This window comes from Dinoponera quadriceps, unplaced genomic scaffold, assembly GCF_001313825.1.
Source record: "Dinoponera quadriceps isolate SergipeBrazil2010 unplaced genomic scaffold, ASM131382v1 scaffold4585, whole genome shotgun sequence".
In the NCBI taxonomy this organism is placed as follows: Eukaryota; Metazoa; Arthropoda; class Insecta; order Hymenoptera; family Formicidae; genus Dinoponera; species Dinoponera quadriceps.
This window is the reverse complement of record NW_014559030.1, coordinates 621,226-641,447: the sequence shown is the minus strand read 5'-3', so window position 1 is coordinate 641,447 and position 20,222 is coordinate 621,226. Positions and strand designations below refer to the sequence as shown.

General features: G+C 45.1%; 1 protein-coding gene across 1 annotated transcript in view; it reads left to right on the top strand.

The window, feature by feature from the left end:
• The window catches only part of LOC106750148 (leishmanolysin-like peptidase), a 330,954-nt gene that overhangs the window by 237,647 nt on the left and 73,085 nt on the right, over window positions 1-20,222 (top strand). The window contains exon 4 of the mRNA XM_014630276.1: window positions 15,891-15,921. Within this exon, the coding sequence (XP_014485762.1) occupies window positions 15,891-15,921 (31 nt within the window). The remainder of the gene's footprint in view (window positions 1-15,890; window positions 15,922-20,222) is intronic.

Below are 20,222 nucleotides of genomic sequence, written 5' to 3'. Positions count from 1 at the left end.
CATATATAATATCGTAACTGATGGCGATAGTCGCTATTGCATATCGTCGTACAATGTGAGAGTTCGATTATACACATATCTGCATTTTTTGAATATTGTTCTCTTTTTTATACAATTTCGTGACATAAATTAGATTAATTTCCAGAAATATTTAAAATCTGGGACATGTGAAATACGTTAAATTTAACACCAAATTTTTTACTGCGTGTGTGACGAATAGTACTTGTGTGTCAAACATTGAAGAAGTGGAGATATCGACGAATATATTGAGCCGCATTCTCGATCGGCGTCGTCGAAGCGGATCGAATGAAAACGCCTGAATTAGATAGTACGCGTGTTTGTCAACAAACCCGCATTCTTACGCGTAACGGGAAGCATACGGTGGCTCGCGGACTTATCCCCACTCTCGCGTTATCAGCTGATCGCCGAGCGCATAGTCTCATTCACTACGTTCGCTTACGCGCTTGCTCGCTCAGGCACGTGACCGTTCGACTACGCAGTCGTTGACGCGATTCGCGCGAGGCGCAACGTCCGTTAGCGCCGAGTTGAACTTCTAAGCGCTGTAACTCGCGAACGAACCGACATAGAGACACGAGGCGAACAGTGTTGCCAAATCAGGAATCTTACTAAGATAGTTTTTAGTTTTATTATAACTATTGTAGGAACTGGGTCAATTAACTTACTGCTTACATCTTACTTACTTTTACGACATACTTTTACGGTTATTGTGGAATAGGCTTAACATAGACTCACATAAACCTACATAGATACGTAGTAATACGTAGAAAATCTAGTTTTTTATCTTTGTAATTTTTAGTAGTTGTTTATCTTTGTAATTAAAGGACGCTACGATTCGATTAATCATAAGCGGAGAGCATAGACGCATAAACGCTTAAGGGAATGAGTCAATCAGAACATGTCAAGGACGAGTATTTTTTTTCGGTATTCTGCGCTGACATGATGATAACGTGATGATCGGTTGCGTATTATCAAATGTTAATGAGACACATGCACATTGATGATAAATATATTAATATTATATTTAATTAATAATCATTTTACGGATTGTATGCATATGATGCACAGGCAGATCGTATGTGTAATTAATACGTTGATGTGCTTTAATATTTCAATAGATATCCCGGCGAAATATTCCAATTGCGTTGGCATATCGTTACATCTTCTATCGAAAGCCTCCTATTGAATCGAGTATTTTTCCAGCCGAATAATTTGCTCAAGCTTTTCCATTATCAACAATATCTCGCTCGACGTTAAAACTACAGTTTGCGTAGAGCAACGAGTAATATCCGGCGCTGCCGAGAACTGTCGACGCGAATCCATATCTCTCTCGGCGTGATATAAAATCGCGCCAGCGACAATCGTAAAGCATGCATAACATTGTCGTAAAGCTCCGTTACTGAAATCGCTAAAGCAAGTGGCGATGCCTCTTCGCTCCGTCGATTTATTCCTCGCGTTGCGGAAATACATAATATGCATATGAGTTAAATTGCGAACGATATCTCTACATAAGCTTATATATATTTCCCCTATATACGTTTAACGTCGTAATTGGTTTCGATCGTGCGGAATAGTTATTATATTGAATGATCGGCCTCGACGCTGAATTCAACGCCGGTCTAGTTACCCCCTCCCTCCTCACCCCTACCCCTCTCTTCTTTCTCTCCCTTCCGCACGCGCGCATATACGGCACAGTTGAATTCTAATAGATAGTAAATAGAACGTATTCCGGCTGTAGCGTGAACGCAATCAGGATATGCTATCCCATGCAAAGCTTCGCTGGTCATCTCTGCCGCCACCTCTTCTCCACTCCCTCCTCCTCCTGCGTGCATCTCTCTATTTCTCTCCTCCCCTCCCCCCTACGCCTCTGTTTCCACCTTCGAGCAGGAGCTCGCTTTACGCTCGAATTTGAACCCTCGAGAAAATTATAGAGGTGGGTTTGCGGCGGTACCGGCCGAGCTAATCCCACCGTATAATTAACCACCGGGCAACCGTCCGGGTTCTCCTACTGCCGTACGCCATTACTCATGGCTAAGCTTCCACGAATGTGTGTACACATACGCCGTTCCCTTGCGAACCCGTCGATTCTCCATCCCGTCCTACCCCCGTCGCGCCCTCGGCCCGTGTACTGGATCGCACGGTTGCCTACCTACCTCCCCTGGTCCCACCGTCTGCATCCGCAAAAAGAAATAAACGGGTTGACCGGTGTGTATCGCGCGACACGTATTCCGCGCACCACATCTCGACGGTGGCTATCGATTCGGCTGGACGGAGAACCGCGTGCTTTGAGGCCGCGAAAACAGCCGAGCGATCGGCTCCGGAGCGCGAAGCGTCCGGAAGGCCAACGGCTCTTCTTTTCTCTCTCTCTCTCTCTCTCATCATTTTCGGCCGAAAAAACCGAGAAGAGCAACAGGGTACGCTCTGATTGTAATTAAACCGCGGTACGTAAAGCGAAGCTCCGGCAAGTCGAATGAAGCGTGCTGCTCTTACGTCGATCCGCTCCGTCCTAACGAGACTCTCCGTGGCCGAGGAATCCGTTGCACCACTTGTTACATTGTTTTCTGACGGGAAGTGGAGTTCGAGATCTCCAATGACCCAACGAGTTTACTTCTGTTTTTCTTCTCTTCGCAACGAATCCCACATGCTGTTTTGATATAATTAAACCTACACGGGGAAAATATTTGCAGTAAACATTACCACGAAATTTTGCAATGCTGGATAATCGGTTCCCTGGCGGCAATCAGACCACAGAGACAATAAATAAAAATTGGCGATAAACTTAATAAATGTGAACCAGAATATTTTACAACTTTTTCGTGACGCAGGTCTGATAGACCTATGATGTTATTTCAGCGTCAAGATCGCGGCTGTTACTCTCAGGGTTAACGAAAATTGCTGGGATCACGGAAGGGCCGGGTTCTGCAGTTGGCGCATGCAACGTTCGGAGAGCCCGACGAGGCGATCTCGCGAATTTACCTGTCGCTTTAATTGTCCGGCGTGTTTTACGACGGCTGTAGCGTCGGCCGGCGGACTACCCCGAAATCGTTGGGCGAGAGAACGCCGAGCGTGTAGTTACCATATCGTCGCCGTTATCGGCGTTACGACTGGTGCGGCTCTCGTTATTATCGTGTTTAAACGAGCGGAAAAGTTCGTCGTTAAGGTCGACGGCTGCCGCCTCGAGCGTTATTAAATTATTCGCCGACTTTTCCGGCCGGCCGCGTTTCCTCCCGTTTCGCAATCGCGCGTGCTGATACGACTCATCCGCTCGTAACAATATAATGCGTGTTACGCTCTCGCGACATCTGAAGCTCGCTGATGCGCGGGTGTAACGTTTCCTCGTCGCATCGGTGATTCCCGAGATGCCCTTTGCCGTCTTCGACGGATGGTTCGCGGAATTCAGGAAAGAATCCCTCTCCGTCTCCCTCGGCGAACGATGACGTTCAATTATGAGACGCCGACCGCCGTCTGGTGTCTCGAAATGACGACGAACTCGTTTCCATGAGCGATCTATGAATAAATAAGGTCGAACGTGGCGATACTTATCGCTCGACTGCGAGGTCTTTTCACGGCCATTCCTCTTTCTACGGCAACACTGTTACGTTCCCCTCGCGAAATTATACCTTTGCGCGTTTATACGCACGTATAAGTATTACCTTCTTTCGGTCTCTCGTATTCTTTGACTCGGCGTGTCTGTCGTCCACACCACCTGCAACTTTCTCGTCTTTAACCCTGATATTATAATTATACATCTCCTACATGCGTAGTTTCCTCCACTTCTCTTCCAGCGAGTACGATCGCCGGCTCGCGCGTGTGTTACTCCGCTGGTCAATTGGCCTCAAAATGATGTCGATGGCAGACCTAATGAAACTGTCTAAAGTCAGTGGCTTTGTTTGATAACCTACCATATTTCCGAGACGTACGGTATTACTTTTATGCAAATTCTTACAGTCTGATGGACAAAAATGACGCGCAACTTTGGCAATTTTCTTAATTGTGGCCAATGTCACAAAAAAATTTGTAAACAACTGTGACAAGTCGGAGTGATAAACGTGAAAACTATAAGACTGAGAGGGCGCAATATTTTGCACGTATTTAAGTTACGTTAAGTACTTACTGTAAATTTAGCCTGTACTTAGGAGTAAATTTAAGTCAACGTACAAAGTAAATCTTAACGTAAGTGTGATTATACGTGATCAAAAATACCCTCATCTCTGTAAAGTAAGTTCGTCTATAAGTTCTTCGTAGATCTAGTCTGACGAATCTTCATTGATACTACTTACTGGTTATACAGATAATCTATATTTAAATAAATGCAGGTTGAGCGACTTATCTTTATTCCTATTTACAATAAAATAATAATGTTAAGCCATCAAGAACTAAATTATGATAATGTATTATGATAATGTAATTATATTATATTATTATTATATGGTAATTATATATCATTATTATTATGGTAATTATATATATAGGGTGTCTGATAATTATCTCGGAATCCGTAGTAGGTAGAACAGACTAAATTCAATAGGAGAATCATGTACCATTTTACAAAAATCGCAACAGTTAATGAGGAATTAATTAATCTAGATGAACTAATTATCGCACGAGAAACGGTAAGCAGGATTCTATATAAAGAAAAATGGCTTACTTCTCCAAATGTCCTCCAATAATGGGTATCAATTGATATCGAGAGGCGTGTTTCTTTTCGGCGCGCAGCTTTGTGTCACCTGCTTCTTGCTGTAAGAGATCATTATCGGACATCCTATATAATATTAATAAATAATATAAAGAATAAAAAATAAAGGAACAAAAAATTATTTCAGAAAAAGAAGTCAGATTACTTCGCAATAAGTAAATGAGAAAACGGCATGATATAGAGAAATTAATTACAATCGATAAGATATTAATTTACCAATTTAAATATTTCTGTGTTAATTTTGTCTACTATCAAATATTTCATATACTTTTACGTCATACATGCTAAAGCTAAAGGGCGTCTGTATATTAGGAATAAGCAGTATTAAATAAGAAATAGAGTATTGTTTGGTAGTAAAGCAAGCAGTAGGAAGGAGGAAATGGGAACGATCCATTTCGCTTGCTCCCGTTGTTACGTTATATTCTGAAAAACTCTCATACTCCTTATTTCGCAGTGTTACTACCTCTAATGTGGACGATCCTTTACGGACGTTCCTGCGGGCCTCATACGTCCGCTCGAGCCCGGTGTGATACCGTATCATATCCGTCAAACGGAGACGTACCTTGCGACGTGGCATCCAGCCAGCCGGGATCGCGGGGAAGACGGTGGCTCTAATGCACCGGCAAATGAAGCTCGTGATTTCGCTGAGTCGATTCGCCACGAACGACGGAAATAGTACAGCTGCGGCGTCGGCGCAATAAAAGAAAGTTTGAAGAAACGCCGCCATTACGCCCCGCCGCCGGAAGAAATACTTTAGAGCGCCGATCGATCGCGGAGTTATCGCGCGTCTACAGTCGGTCTGCGTTAACGATGCAGTCGTTATCTCGCCCAAGTTCCACTTGTTTTGCTCTCCTCTTTTTTCTAATGGAAAAAGAGCAACCCCTTTAGCGGCTACCCGGGTCTGGCTCGCGCCGGGGGTTGGTTAGATGGGTGGGTTGAGCGATGCGGCTTAAGCGTCTTGGTAATGGATGGTGGAAAATAGTTTTCGTTATCGCCGCCATGACGGATGGTCTCCGTATCGGGTAAACGATGTTTCGCCTGTATAACTCGTCCCGTTGCCGATTCCTTAAGCTGTCCTCGGAAAGCGCCGTCATATCGCGACGCTGAATCTCCGCCGGCGAGGCTAAAGCGTAGCGGGCGTTACCGACGACCCTCACCTCGTCGTGGCGCTCCGAGAGTTCTCTCTCTCTCTCTCTCTTTCTCTCCCTCTCCGTGGAGGAACGCGAAGGGGGGAAGATCAAGGGCCGGCCTCTACGCGATGAAGGAAGTAAATTACTTCGCTCATGAATTTTTTATAGGACGTCGCGACGCCCGTCATCATCGTCGACAAATTCTCCGTGGCGTTGCGGTCCGGCTAATGAGCTCGATTAAAAGTCGGATATCAAACTCGCGTAGCCTCGACAGAGAAGGCGAATGTGTACAAGTGGCGAGGTATACCTAAGGTATCCAACCGTCTCGGCTTTTGCGGCTCACCCCCAATTTTCGGCCCTGATTCATCACGTAACGAACAATAAATAATATATAAAATAGAACGATATAAATTGTACTAAAACTCATGATAACCCTTATCACCCTTAACGAAACGCCATTCCGCGACGATCGCCGATGCATCTCTCGCGAGGGGGGGGGGGAGGAGGATCGACGAGGGTGGTGATGCGCGGCCGCCGTCGCTCGCGAAATGAAAGTCTCATTTAACTCGCTATCTCGCGAAGTGTCGCCGAAGTGATTACAGGCGGGCCGCCGGTAACGCACGGCCGGCGAAATGACTTTTTCTTCGGTGTCACGTTTCCGCGCCGTAAAAGGCGGGCCCCGAGATAGCGCGGCCGCCGCGTGCCCTCGCGCGATGGAACAAGATGGTAATAACGCGGTAAAGCGTTTAGCGCAAGTCGCGCAGTTCGCGCGCGCTTTTACGAGAACCGCCGCGGCGAGAACGGCGGGGAGGAGGAGGAGAGGAAGAGCGATATCGTTTCGCGCGCGTCAGACTGCCGCGACATTAAGTTCCCGCCTCTTTATTCACGGCGAACTGTCGCCTTAAATATGGAACGGCCGCGAGCGACTCGCCGAACGCAATCCGTTACGACCGTTTAAAGCGACGGACGTTTACGTGGGCGACGTTACGCGCGCCGAATGCGCTCCGGCGAAGCCCCGGCGAGAATTCCGAAAAAAGGATTCCCGTGTTCGTTAACATAAGAATGCGGGGATTCGCTCCCCACGGATTTATCGGAATGTCTCTCCGATGGACCGCGCCTGTCTCGACGCCGGACGAGCGTCTGAGATTCTCGTGGCTTGTCGCGCCTTGTGCGACGAGGCTCGATCGAAGTATCAGGGATGCCTTCGATAGGGAAGATTTTTCATTCATGATGAAAAAGATTCTTTACTATAATAACGTTCAGTCTGAAGCTGAACATTCGATTTGTCAGATGATATATTTCTTCAGTTTCATTTACAACGCCGGGGATTAAATGCTATGATATTTCTTAAGTATGTGATGTCGGAAATTCCGAATTCGGCGCATCATTTCTGGCTATTCGTGCATTTTGATTGCTACTTTGGAACATTCTTTTTCTTCAGAAATATATATATATATATATATCGTTTCTCTTTAATAACACGATCATTAATAATACGTGAGAGCAAAGTCACAAAGAGACGAAGAGGAGCTCTTTCCGGCGGTGATTACGGCGCTCCGTGCCCGAACGACTCGGCAATCTAAATGACGAAAATTCCGCATTATGCGAGCGCGTCTGTTCCGCACGCCACGCGGTAACATACAATTCGACTGCGAGTTAATTCGAATAAAGGCTGAATGGCACTCTTGAATCTAATAGTCACCCGCGAACAATAGAATCTCCACCGTGTTGCGAATCGTCGCCCCGACGCGGACTAATCTTGGAGGCTAATAGTCATTGTGTTCACGTTTCATAACGAATTATGCACTTACATAAATGCAAATTGCGCGCACGCACACGTCGCCGAGTATGTAAATTCTTGCCCAAGGATGTTCTAGCTCGCGGTCTAGCGGCGACCGCCATGGCGTGTTTGTGTGCATGCTTGGGTGTGTGTATGCGTGCACGTGCCGGAAACTTACGGCAAACGCAATTTGCGACATTTCGCTCGTGCCGGCATTTTCCACTCAGCGGACACCTCGACGTTTTTCGGTGTAACGTCGATCTCTCTTCGCTAATCCTGAGTAACATCTTGACACTGAATATCATAGATCTCTCAGGCCTACATCACGAGAAAAGTGGTGGAAATCGAAGTTTTTTTTACATTTTTCAGTCTTTTTTTCAGTCTTCGATGCCCCTCGTGTGATTTGTGGGTTATTTGGGGGACGGTAAAAGTTTGAATTGACTTGTTAAAATATGGTTAAATTAAAAGTGGAATCTGGAATTTCTATTTAAGGAAATAGGTGATAAGAAGAGTCCATATCTTGTATGCGCGTATGTTTTCGTCAATTTCCTGCGAAATTGACGTACTTCTCGCCCGATGGGATTCTTCGTCACGTGGGAGTTCCTTTTTTTTACGCGACAATGGACTATACTGGAGTGAAGATGACACGATGTGGTAACGAGCGAAGACGGACACGAGGCTTATGGCGTTCTCGCTTGAAAAATCTTGCGATTCATACTTACGCACTCGTACGCACGCACGCCGCCCCCGGCGGTCCGGCGGCTTCGAAGAGACGGCGAAGTGTAACTGTCGTTTAGCTCCTCGTATTGTGCTCCGCGCGCATCCCCCGCATACTAATGAGAACTTCAGACGCGTCGCTTTCTCGTCTCTCTACTTTCTCTCCCTGTCGCGCCGCGACCGACCGCCGCTTTTACTGCCACAGCGTAAAGCGTATGTTTCTCCGGGAAAATGAGAACGTTTAAAAGGCTTTTATGCCGGGGATAACGACGCAAATTCAGCGAATCTGGATTTACGCGGACGGAGCGCGATTACCGCGGCAGGAAAGGTTCCTTTAGTGGCGGCATGAATTTTTATCCCCCCAGGGCGGGTCGATGCTTGCGCGTCGGTGAGTGTATTAGGTACAAGGAAGTGTTGACAGCGCGATCGCACAGTCGTTCCGGGCGAAAATTTTGGCTTCCACATTAATCCCTGGAATACTAATGACGTGGATATTTTTTACGAACTCTCTCTCTCTCTCTCTTTCTCCTTTGTTTCTCATCCCACCGATTCCCCTCTACGTGGCATCTTTGAAAATAAACAGGGCGTATCTAAACCCCACTGACAACTCATAGATTCTATATAAAACATAAGTAAACGTCTTAACGAATATATGTTCTTTGACGTTATTTCCTTCATATCGAATTATCCTTCGAAAAGAAATTACTTATGGAAGCATTTAATATTCGATTTATCTCAATGTTCTATCTTCATTTGATCTTTATTCGTAGCTTCAGTCAGCAATGCATTAATTATACAACTTGCTCAGCCGCGCGGAAAATATATGAGATAAGGTAATATTAAATATTAATTTAATGAAGATTGATGTGTAAACGGGAAAAATAGGAGCAACACATTTTTAGTCTCACAATCTCCCTTTTCTTTTCTTTGAACGTTGAACATCTCGATGGGAAGTATAACGAGAAAGACGCGAAGTCTCATGCTCGGAGGCAGGCAGTCTGTATTCGCCGGAATTTCGCGATAATACGTGTCACTTAAAAATTAATTTCGATAATTCGTACCAGCTGCCATGCGGTGGACGCGCGCGCGCTCGCTAATCGCCAGCGGCATTTCACCTTGCATTCATCACGGTAAATGGCGAGCGCGCGATATTTCGGAACGGTAGATGCGTTAAGCTTGAAACAATCGCGCATAGCCATATTTATCCAAGGTAACGAATGCGCTGCGGTCCCATTTGCAGATCGTAAAGATAATAGAGACGCATAGTCGTAGCTATTCTGTGTCATCAATAATCCGCGCCGCGCAACGCAGCCTGTAATTTGCAGGACATTAGCACCGCGGTCAGATTTCGGTATTCCGCGCCGCGAATGATGACTGATTTCGTTAATGTACCGAGTACACGTGTGAATAAGCGCGCCCCGGCTTCCGTACACTATTACGAGGTGACCTGCCCAGATAAGACCGGGGCGAATAATACGAATTCGCGATCTACGTGACTTTCGACCGGAGCGCCGGATGCGATAAAAGTTACGCGCGGTCTCCTCCCCAGCTCCGTCCGGTACGGCGGTTACATGCATTTCTGTCTTGTTAAAGCCTTCCGATGTCCGCGGGATCCGACTGATAAAAACTCCGGCACGAGCTGCGGTCTGTCGTTATCGGAAAAATCGCGCGTATAACCCTCGAATCTCTTAACGCGATTTTTTTCTCCACCCAAACGCGTTCGTTTCGAGAACAGGAGAAGAGGGGCCGTGCGTTTTGCACGCGTGTTTTATAATACGCGCGCGCAACGAGATCGCGAGAAATAGCGGGCGAAATTCCGGAACGATTGTGAAAAAAAGAGAGGGAGAGAGTGAAAGCGGATTTTATTTTTAATTTAAATATTTATCAAGGCACGGTTTTCATTTGAAACGAATGTATCGCTAATTTTTCACATGAGAAATGCGAACGGTGAAAAATGTGGTTTCCAGCCGAGTCGAAATTTTTTACGTTAAATCTTCAAGTAAAAGAAAGAAAAACAGCGATAATTTCCCATGCAAAAATAATAATAACAATGTGCATGTGTGAAGTTATTATCATTAACACTATAGTGACACTTACTTAGAAAACTGCTTTCTCCGACTATAATTCCTTCTCTACGGTTATAGTCACACAAATACCAAATATTTTTCTCTCAGCGTGCGATGTTGTATATTCGAGTCGGTCGCGCGAAACATCGTTCACCGATTTCCCCGCGGGCCGTGAGAGGGGTAAAAGGGGGAGGGGAGGGGTCGAATCGCAATAATTGACTTGATTCGCGTTAACAGGCGTTAATCCGTCGTGCAATTAGCCGCGGTAATTGATCGTAAAAGCTTACTCGAAATTCCGCTGTGGCGGAAGTATCGTCGGGGACGTAACGCAGATTCGCACTCAATTAATGCACTCGCGCGCCTACGCGCGACTCCGCGACGGGAGTGCGGACGTTATGGATTTTATCGCGGCAGCCGCTAATTGCCGCTGAAATTTATCTGGCGCCTCCATATTCTACGGGATATTACTACTGCAGCGGTAACTCGAGATTGTAACTAACCCTCCTAAATCAACGGCCTGTTCGCGCTCGGCCGCGCTAAAACACGAGAGTGGTGTCTCGTTTGATTTTGCCGCGCGGCAGCTCGCTAAATCAGCCACATTTGTCCGAGCTCGTCCTTTTTTCCCCGCGCCAACTTCCGGAGACCGTCGGTCAGACCCGCGATATACACGACCCGCGATTACGCCGGAATGGGGGATGGCGACGTCGACGATGTTAACGTTTCCACGTCTCCGAATTTATCGCGGATGACGTTCCTCCGGCGAAACATTTGCCGTCTTTCACGGACGCGATAATGCGATACGGATTCGCACGGGTAATTTGCACGGTTGTGCTTGATCACTTCTGTCAGTTTTCCCCTCCGACAACAGCACGCAGCACAGAACTGCGACGGAAATGTTGATACGAGGAGGGGAACACGCGAGAGCGGGAGGAAGCCTTCGGACTTCTTCGGGCGTCTTCTTATTTTCGAGTCTCTCTCGCACTACGCCGACGTGGACGACACAGCGACGGGAGCTCGAAAGAGATGTGGAAGATACGCGCCAGTCTGGCATGTACAGGAAATTGTACGGTATATGTAAAGGAAATAGTGCGATAGGACACGAAAGAAAAAGAGTGGCCGTGCGAGAGAATGAGAACAAGCCGGGGCGAGGGAGACCGGCGGCGGGGGGAAGGTGGCTTGGAAATACGGAGGGAAAGCAGAAAGCGGTATGGTAAATGGCAGGGAAAAAAATTAAGGAAAAAAGAGGGGGAAATGAAGCAGCAGCGCGACGCGAAGCGAATGAGAGAATAAAAAGCAAGAAGGGTTCGATGAAACCCTCGGCGAATAAAAGAGAAGGGAAGAGAGAGAGGGGGGGAGGGGTGAGCTGGATTAGCTGGAAGTATCTGGTGTAAGAAAAGAGCGAAGACCGGGCTGCAGCGGGTGGGAAGGGACAGGAGGGAGAGGACTCGACCGAGGAGGGGTGGTAGGCCATTCACTCGCGCGCACAGATTAAGCATCTTAATCACCCACGAGCAAAACTGCAAATTGCGCACTCGAGCGAAATGAAAACGGCGCCGGGGAATGTTGCGCGCGCGCGTGTAAGGCCGGCGCCGCGCGACAAAAAAGACCGACGGACGCGAGCGAGAAAAGGGCGCGAACACGCGGAGGGTTGCACGGTCAGAGGGAAAAGGTCGACTCGAAAAAGTCAAGAGCAAAGGACACGGGGAAGAGGGGACACGCTCGGGGTGAAGACGCTTCGAGCGATACGGCGCGAATTGCGCGCGTGTACGGATAAATCTCGCAAGGTATCTACCGCCTGGAAAAACCTGGGAATCCTGGAATTCTCAAGGAATTCGTGTATGCACGGAAAGATTAGGGAAATTTCCGGGAATTCTACTGAAAGTCGGGAGATTTCGAATGGACATTTTTTTATCTGTAAGTCCATCGCGTTGTTTATAAGTAAATACTGTGTGGTTGGCTGAATTTTATTTAATAATACTTTCTCTATTAAGAATCATGGAGGAATAGTAGTTCAGGATTTTCTTGGCTTGATTTTTAACTAATTTTAACTTCAATTTTAATTCATGACGAATAGCGCTATGTAAATTGTAGGAGCGAACTTATTAACGTTCTATATATATGTATATTTTAAGCTTGTTTAATATTTTAATATTTGCAATTGTTTTATATTTATAACAGATTCTCTTTTGTTCTCGATATCTGTATGTATAATTTAAACGTTTAATCATTTTGCTCTGATGTTTAAAACACACTAATTTTATGACTAATCCGATATTAAGTATTGAAGATGAAGATTAAATATTGACAATGATTTCGTGTTAGATGCAACTTTGCTTAATTAAGATATATATTTCCTTTAATAATTTTATAAAGTTGCATTTGTACCGGTTGCACATAACATAATTTCTTGTGTATAACTTTTGAAAATAAAATTTAAAGATTTTATGCAATATAAAATATTAATTTTTTCAGAGTCCTTGCAGTTTCTCTTAAAAATTTTTCAAATTTAATCATTGAAATTCTTAATTTTATTTCATGATCTATAAACTTTTATGAATGGAAAATATTAAGGACACTTTGCACGATAAATATATATTTATTTGCAAGATATATTTAAAAATACTTTCATTTTACCTGGAATTTTTAACAAATTGCCTGGAAAATCATGGAATTATCAGGGAACTTTTTTCGAGCTTGACTAGACATTCTCCCTCGTCTTTTCGTCGTTTTTCTCACGTTCGTTCACCTTCTCTTTCTCTTCTCCCTTTTTATCCTCGCGTTTTTATCGGCGCGACACCGTGCACGATCGTTATACATCGCATCGTTTTAATCTCGGCCGCACGGCCAGTGTTTCGCGGCGCAGCGGGTGTTCTACGCGATTAAAAACGAACTTGTTTTCGAACTATGCGATTACATTAGTAATAAAATTCCCCCCCGTGGCGACTTTGTATACGTGTATATGTGTATGTGTGTGTACGTGTACGTGTACGGGCTTGTATTTTACATCTCTACGGAAAGTTTCGCGGAAAGTTGACATTCGGCATCTTGCCGTGCGAAAGCACGCTGAGTGCTTGGTGAAACGTAAAGACCGGCAGAAACTATAATTTCATCCTTCCCGCAGCCGTTTAACGTTTTTTCCTCCCTTTTTCAGATTGTGCCTTATCCTCGAACGGGGCCACTCGTAAATTCACGCGCCGAAAAGGATAATTAAGCAAGCCAGCGCGCGCGCGCGCTCGCGAATATACCTTTCCGACTGGTCCGGCTTAATCTGCTTTCTCGCATAATTTTTTTCGCATGCGCCGCCTTCATTACAGCAGGCCACAATCTCTCTCTCTCTCCTGGCATCTTGCCCGATGATATACGACTCGGCGCGCCGTTGTCGTACCGACGAAAAATCCTATTTACAGAGATCCCGCTTCTCGTGAGAAAGAAAAAAAAAAACGTAACCGTTCGCCGATGCGGAAAATTTATTTCCATAATGCAAGTTTCAACGTCAAAACGGCGAATCGTTCCGCCGTTCAGCCCTAGACGTATTAAAAATAACAGCGTCACGACAGTGTGAAGCGTCGTCACGCGTTTGTGTCTTATCACTTGTGACAGCGGCGGATAAAATCGATCGGAACGTCGTCGTCGTATGCGGTGATACGATGTAATTAATTAATAATAATGTTAACGATCGCGGTTACCGATAATGAAAAACTGGCAAAGAGATGGAGAGCGAAATATGGGAGTGGAGAGAAAGAGAGAAGGGGAGAGAGAGGAGCTTACGACGTTTCTAATCGCCTAAATTCCACGCTCGTCGCTCGCGAAAACGCGCGCCGCTCGTCAACTTCCGACTCGTTCCTCTCGGCACAAAGCGCCCGGTCGCGAAAGTACTCGCCGCGAGATCGCGTATCGTCGCGCGCGCTATACCTTTTTGTACCCTCGCCGAGATTAAAGTCCTCTGCGCTTTGTCCACAGAAGTGTCTAACACTACCTCGCTTTCCGACCCCTCCTCCGAGCCCCTCCGCCGCCGCAGCCTCGTTTCCTGCGCGGCGTTCCGCCGAGCGGAAGATAGACGCCGACGAATAAGCCGAGGAATAATTTTCTTCAGCGCGTATCTGGCCGAGCTGAGGCCAAATTAGTCCCGGGGATGAAATGTGAGGGCACACGGGGCGGCGGAGAAGAAAGAAAAGGGGGTATGGGGGAAGAGAGGAAGACTGGCGCCACCCCTAACGAGACTCTAATCTTCTTCCCTCCGTTGAAGCTTAGGGCAGCTCGCTCAAACTTTCGCCTCGTGCACCGGGTAATTAAAATGTTAATCGAGGAATTAGGCAGTTAAGGAGAAGGCTCGCATCCCGGTGTATACTTTGGTTTCGCCCCGCGCCAAAGTCTGTCTTGATTAACGGAGAGCTCGCGGGCCGAACTTTGATCGGTTACGTTTAACACGAACGGCTGGAACGGCGACGAGTCCGCTCCGAAAGCAACAAATTTTTATTTAGCGCGAGATGACGATCCTTCTCCGCGTTACTCGCGGAAGTTCGGTGAAATGTGTGCGGTCGGCTTCACATGTGCTGTACTATTCCCTGTACAAACTTGTGTATACTCAAGATTACACAGTAAAAAATTTTACGTTAAAAATAGTCCACTAAAATTGTGTTGCTTTAATAAGGTGCAAGTGTTAAAAAGTAATATATATTAATTTAATATATATTTATGTATTTTTTAACATTTTCCTCATATTAAAGTAATGAAAAAATTTCAGTGGACCGTTTTTAACATAAAATTTTTCACTATGTAAGGTCTAGTTAAATCTTTGTTAAGTAAATAACTTTAATTAAAATTTATTAAAAATTTTCATATTTACTTAACAAAGATTTGACTAGACCTTAATTTTTAATACACATGAGCTTATCATTCCTCGTTCTCATTATAATATCTGTGCACTATAATATCTGTGCTTGATTCTTTATGTGTTAATACTTAATACTTATTTAATTCATAGTTTCATTGAGCCTCTTTTATAATTTTTTTACTTGTAATAATGATATCACGTGTGTCGTGTATTTTTTTCCGAAGACTGCGTTATAATTTGAAAGTTCGATGAAGAGTTGCAAGTTTACGCAAAGCAACGTCCGAAATAATACGCGCACAGTTGCATGAAATACAGATTTTATCGAAACTCATGTATCACGCGCTGCAAACGTAATTTCTCGGTCATCCACTGGAGTGGTTTCTCGTTTGGGAGATTCCTATTTCGGAAATTAGTTGGAAAATTAGTTTCGGCCACCAGTTTACCGCGAACTTTTGAAATTGGTAGGTTGGCACGATCCGGGGGAAACACAGTTTTCCGTCGTCGGCGAGTCACCTTGCGCATTGTCGAGTTCTAATGTTATTACAGTTCATTCCGGTGGCATTTCAACATCGGTCAACGACGAAACGCCGGCAAGAAATACCTTCCTGTAACAGCCCTCTAAAAGGTTATCCTTCATTTTTTGTTGCAGGTTGGACGACGAGAAGCTGGATCTTATTAACGTAAGTAATTTCGATAAAACTTACCTTCTGCAAGCTTAATTAAATGTCTTGCTCGACAATATAGAGCAGAATTTATACCTATTTCTAGCGTATCTCACGACGAGTCTTATAAATTTATGAAACGCGCGATTACAGAAGTTGCGGCAAAAAATAACTCAACGCAGAAAGATAGCATAGATGAAAATTGGAGTGATATTATTAATAATTTCACATAAATTTCTTTTTCAAATTTTAATAAAATATTTTTTTTTTAATTCTTAATAAAAAAATTTTTAGGAGAAGAGAAGGAATTTTTAGGAATATGAAGGAAAAGAAAGAGAAGAGAAAAAGTTAATAAACATTCTAAAGAGAAAAAATATCAACAGGTTATAATAGAAACTCTCTCCATCTCTCTCTTTCTCTCATTATATAGACGTTATGATATATCTCTTTTTATTTTTTCTATTGTATTTCAACTTTCTCATACATATTAGGGGTACCCATAAGTAACGTCTTTTTTCAAGTTGAATAAATATCCACCACGAAGTTTTGAACCCCAATGAAACCATAACAGCTGAATATTATTGTATATAGCTTGATGGACCGTCAACATCGCTTTGCTTCAAAAACATTCAAGGCTGATTAATCGAAAGGATGTCGTTCTCAGTATCAAAAAGCAACATTACTTACGGGTGCCCCTGATATATATATTTTTTCTTCTTGTAATTTGTTAAACGCTCTTAGAATGCAGGATACTACAGCGAAGATAAATTATCTATCTTTTATCTATCTATCTTCATTATAACTAGTCATTGCATTATACTTCGAGGCGCGATGTAAATAAATTGAAACGAGAGCAAAATGCGCGCGCGTAATACGAGTCCGGACAGTTTCAAAGTAATCACTTTACCGCCTAGTCCTCTTTGCGTGGGATCGATTAAAAGCCTCGTAATATTAGCTCTCTGTAATCGCGTAAGCCTCCGTACGATTTCGCCGACGTTGATCGACATCGATATAGGGGACTCGGATGGAAATGGACCGTGGTGGAACTACGCATTCCACGCCGTATCAAACGTTGCCGGCGTCATGGCGGCCTAATGCACCGCGTCGTGGGCATAACTGTATGCGCCAAATAACCGGAAATTACCGGGCGCATTTCAATCAGACCGGCTCGGCAACGTCCGTCGCATGGACCATCGTTTGTTCCGCATAAATAGACGCCTAGCCTGTATGATAATCTCTCAAATCGAGCCGGGAAATCTCGGGGAATTGCCGGGCTCCTCTCTGGAGGGCCGCTTTTCCGGCGCGAGCGGCCATGGTGAGTGATTCTCCGAATTCCATGGGAAGGATGGAAATGCTCGTTCGTCGTTCGAATGGAGATTAGGATTCTTATCGTATCGATATATTACCGAATATGCCGGGAAAGCTTGATCAACGGGGGCGGTTTCGTGAATTCTGCTCATTGACTTTTCCCTACGCGCGATCCTGATCGGGTTGTTTTAGTAACGGACGTTATTAAAGATTGAATGCAGTTAGAGCGAAAAGCGCGGAAGAGCGTATTGCTGCGAGCGTAAACAGATTCGACATTTTTTTAACCTTCAGCCAACTTGGAGAGATATTTTAATCATCACCAACGTGACCCGAGCCGAAATGTCGTGTTCTAAATTAAAGAGACGCCATGCTTGAAAATTTTACCGACGAGAATACTGATATCTTTCTGCCAAGTTTACGTCCTATTGGTCTTGCAGAAATGAAATGATCGCTGTCAAGGGCAAATTCGTGGGAATCCTTCCGATGCTTCGAAGAGAGCGACTCGACCATAGATTCTCGCATTTCGCGACAGCGATATATATACGTGTAAACGTTTAATGTATCCGCGCTCGGACCGCAGAATTACGTCTCCCAACTGCGCGACAGCCGGCATAATGACGGCATTTCGAAATTCGTCTTTTTCGGCGATGCAAAATGGCATGCAAATTGCAATGGAATGGGAGCAGGAATTTACAATGCAAACAATGCGATAGTGATTAAAGCGGCATGCGGAACGATTAATGTCTACGCTGCGGAGCGTAGACATTTGCGAAAGACAAAATATTATACGCGGTGGCCATAATTGGAACGTCAGGAATGACTTTCCGCCGTTTATTCTACGGTCGCGTCGCGCGGGCTCGTGTCTACCACGAAATTGCGCACTTAAGCAAGATGGAACGCAATGCCGTCGGGTTACCCCCCGCAGATTTATCTCGATTGTGCATTGCCGTATTTACCGGGCGCGTTCCAATTGCGGTAGTTACGATACTTCACGGGTATAACGCGGCGAAACTATCGTCTTTGACTTGGACCACCTACGGCCGCCCTTACGCGTTATACGCGCTGCCGTTGTGCAATTGAGTCTCTCGCTTCGGGGCGCAGCTCATTAAATCTCCCCCACGGTCGAATCTACAGCGAAGCTGCAGCGCAGCACGTCGCGATGGAATAGTGCAGTCCCTTTGCGATACACGCGCACCCACACGGAGAAAAAGCATTCGGAGGGACATTTTCCGCGAGTAAGTAAATATAGAGGATGTTTCTGTAAGGAGGTTGTAAGGGCGAAATGAGTCTGATAAGAATTCGATGTAATTCGTAATACTTATATACTGAAATATTATCTAATTACTCCTGCAATTAGGACGAGACTGGCCGTTCGAGAGCTGAGATATTAACTGTGGCAAGATTCAGTATATAAGATCGCTCTTCGTGCAAAGAGTTTGATTGCGAAAACTTTGACGAGGCAGCGTGTTCTTTTTTTTATCGGGATTGTAACTAGTCAACTGAAAGTTGATGCTTTTTAACCCTCTTGTGTCCCTTGAGAGATTAGCGTGCTATTTTTAATTTCTATTTTTAATATATTCTAAACTACAAGTAAGATTTGGATGGGAAACTACTGGATGTTAAAAATTGATCTATGCAGACACTATGCACAGATTTCAGAATTATTAATCGTTCTATTTTGAAACCGTCCAACATTTTAGAAGATGATTTTATAAAGAACAGTTCACACGTGTTCATTTCTTCATGAAGTGACTTGGAATGTCAAGTTCTAAAATATTGGATAGTACTTAAGAAACACTTTCTATATTCATTTATTCCCTACGATAGCACAAAACTCGCGATATACCTCCATTCATTATTTTCCCCCGTGCGTACGAACGAACCCCCACTTTCGGCACCTTTCCAGACCGAGCAAATATACAACGCGCACGTTTCTCCTTTGATCTCGATTAATCCGACAATAAGCGCGCGAATTATTAGAAAAAGGTAGAGGGAGGATGGGAAAACACACGGACGTGAATTTTCCATCGTCTCGGAGGGAGGGAGGCTCCCAGAGGGGTTTCGGCTGTTTTCTATCGGCGCTTCTCGAACGATGTAACCAGCGAGGAAATCAATTGAGAGACTACATATTTTGCAATCTTCCTGGTGCATCACGAGATACCACGAAGTCTTTATTCGTCGTGGCCGGTGCTTCCTCTTCCGCCGTGATATCAGTATCGGGCAGCCGGGGCAATCTCAAGAGAGTGCCTTTACTCCACAATCTTCCGCTTGCGTTTTATTGCCGCGGTGGCTCTTCTCCCGCTTGTCGAACTGCTCTCTTGATTTTTCTCAGCCACTTGTTTTCATCGCACTCTCTTCCTACACCGCCTCCCGAGGGTGCTCCTCGCTCCGCCGGAGCCTTACTACCTGATCAACGGACATACGTTCCGTAACATCGCATTAACCGAGTCCGCCTTCATCAACGGCACGAACGGAGGGAACGAACGATACATCGATGATCGTCGACGGGAACAGTTAGAGGAGGACGCTCGCGAGAGAGACACGTGTGCGACGATTTCGTCCCGTGGTTTTATTTAAATAACTAATGCGCTCCCGACATTGCTATTATTAAAAATGCATGAAATGCATTTCTCCGTCGGGATGCCACGCGGCACAAATCCTCCCCATTTGCATATCATTTTGTGACGCGCGTGCGACGGTAATCTCTCGAGGGAGTGTCCACTTCGCAATCTTCCGTGTGTGTCACATCGCCGCTGAACGACAGTCTTGATTGTTCTCGTGGGAGAAAAAAGAGAGAGAGAGAGAGAGAGAAAAAACGCCCGCTCTTTTTCTCTCCGCTCCGCTTTTTCTCTCGGACTCGTATTCTTCGCGGATGAATCTCGATCTGTGTAATAATTATCACCGCTGTTTCTGCCGCGCGGCACGAGGCTTTCGATAAACATCGCCGAGGAGAGCGAGGAGTCCTTTTAACGAAGCCCCGCCGGTAAAACTACCATTCTTCGCTTCGTATG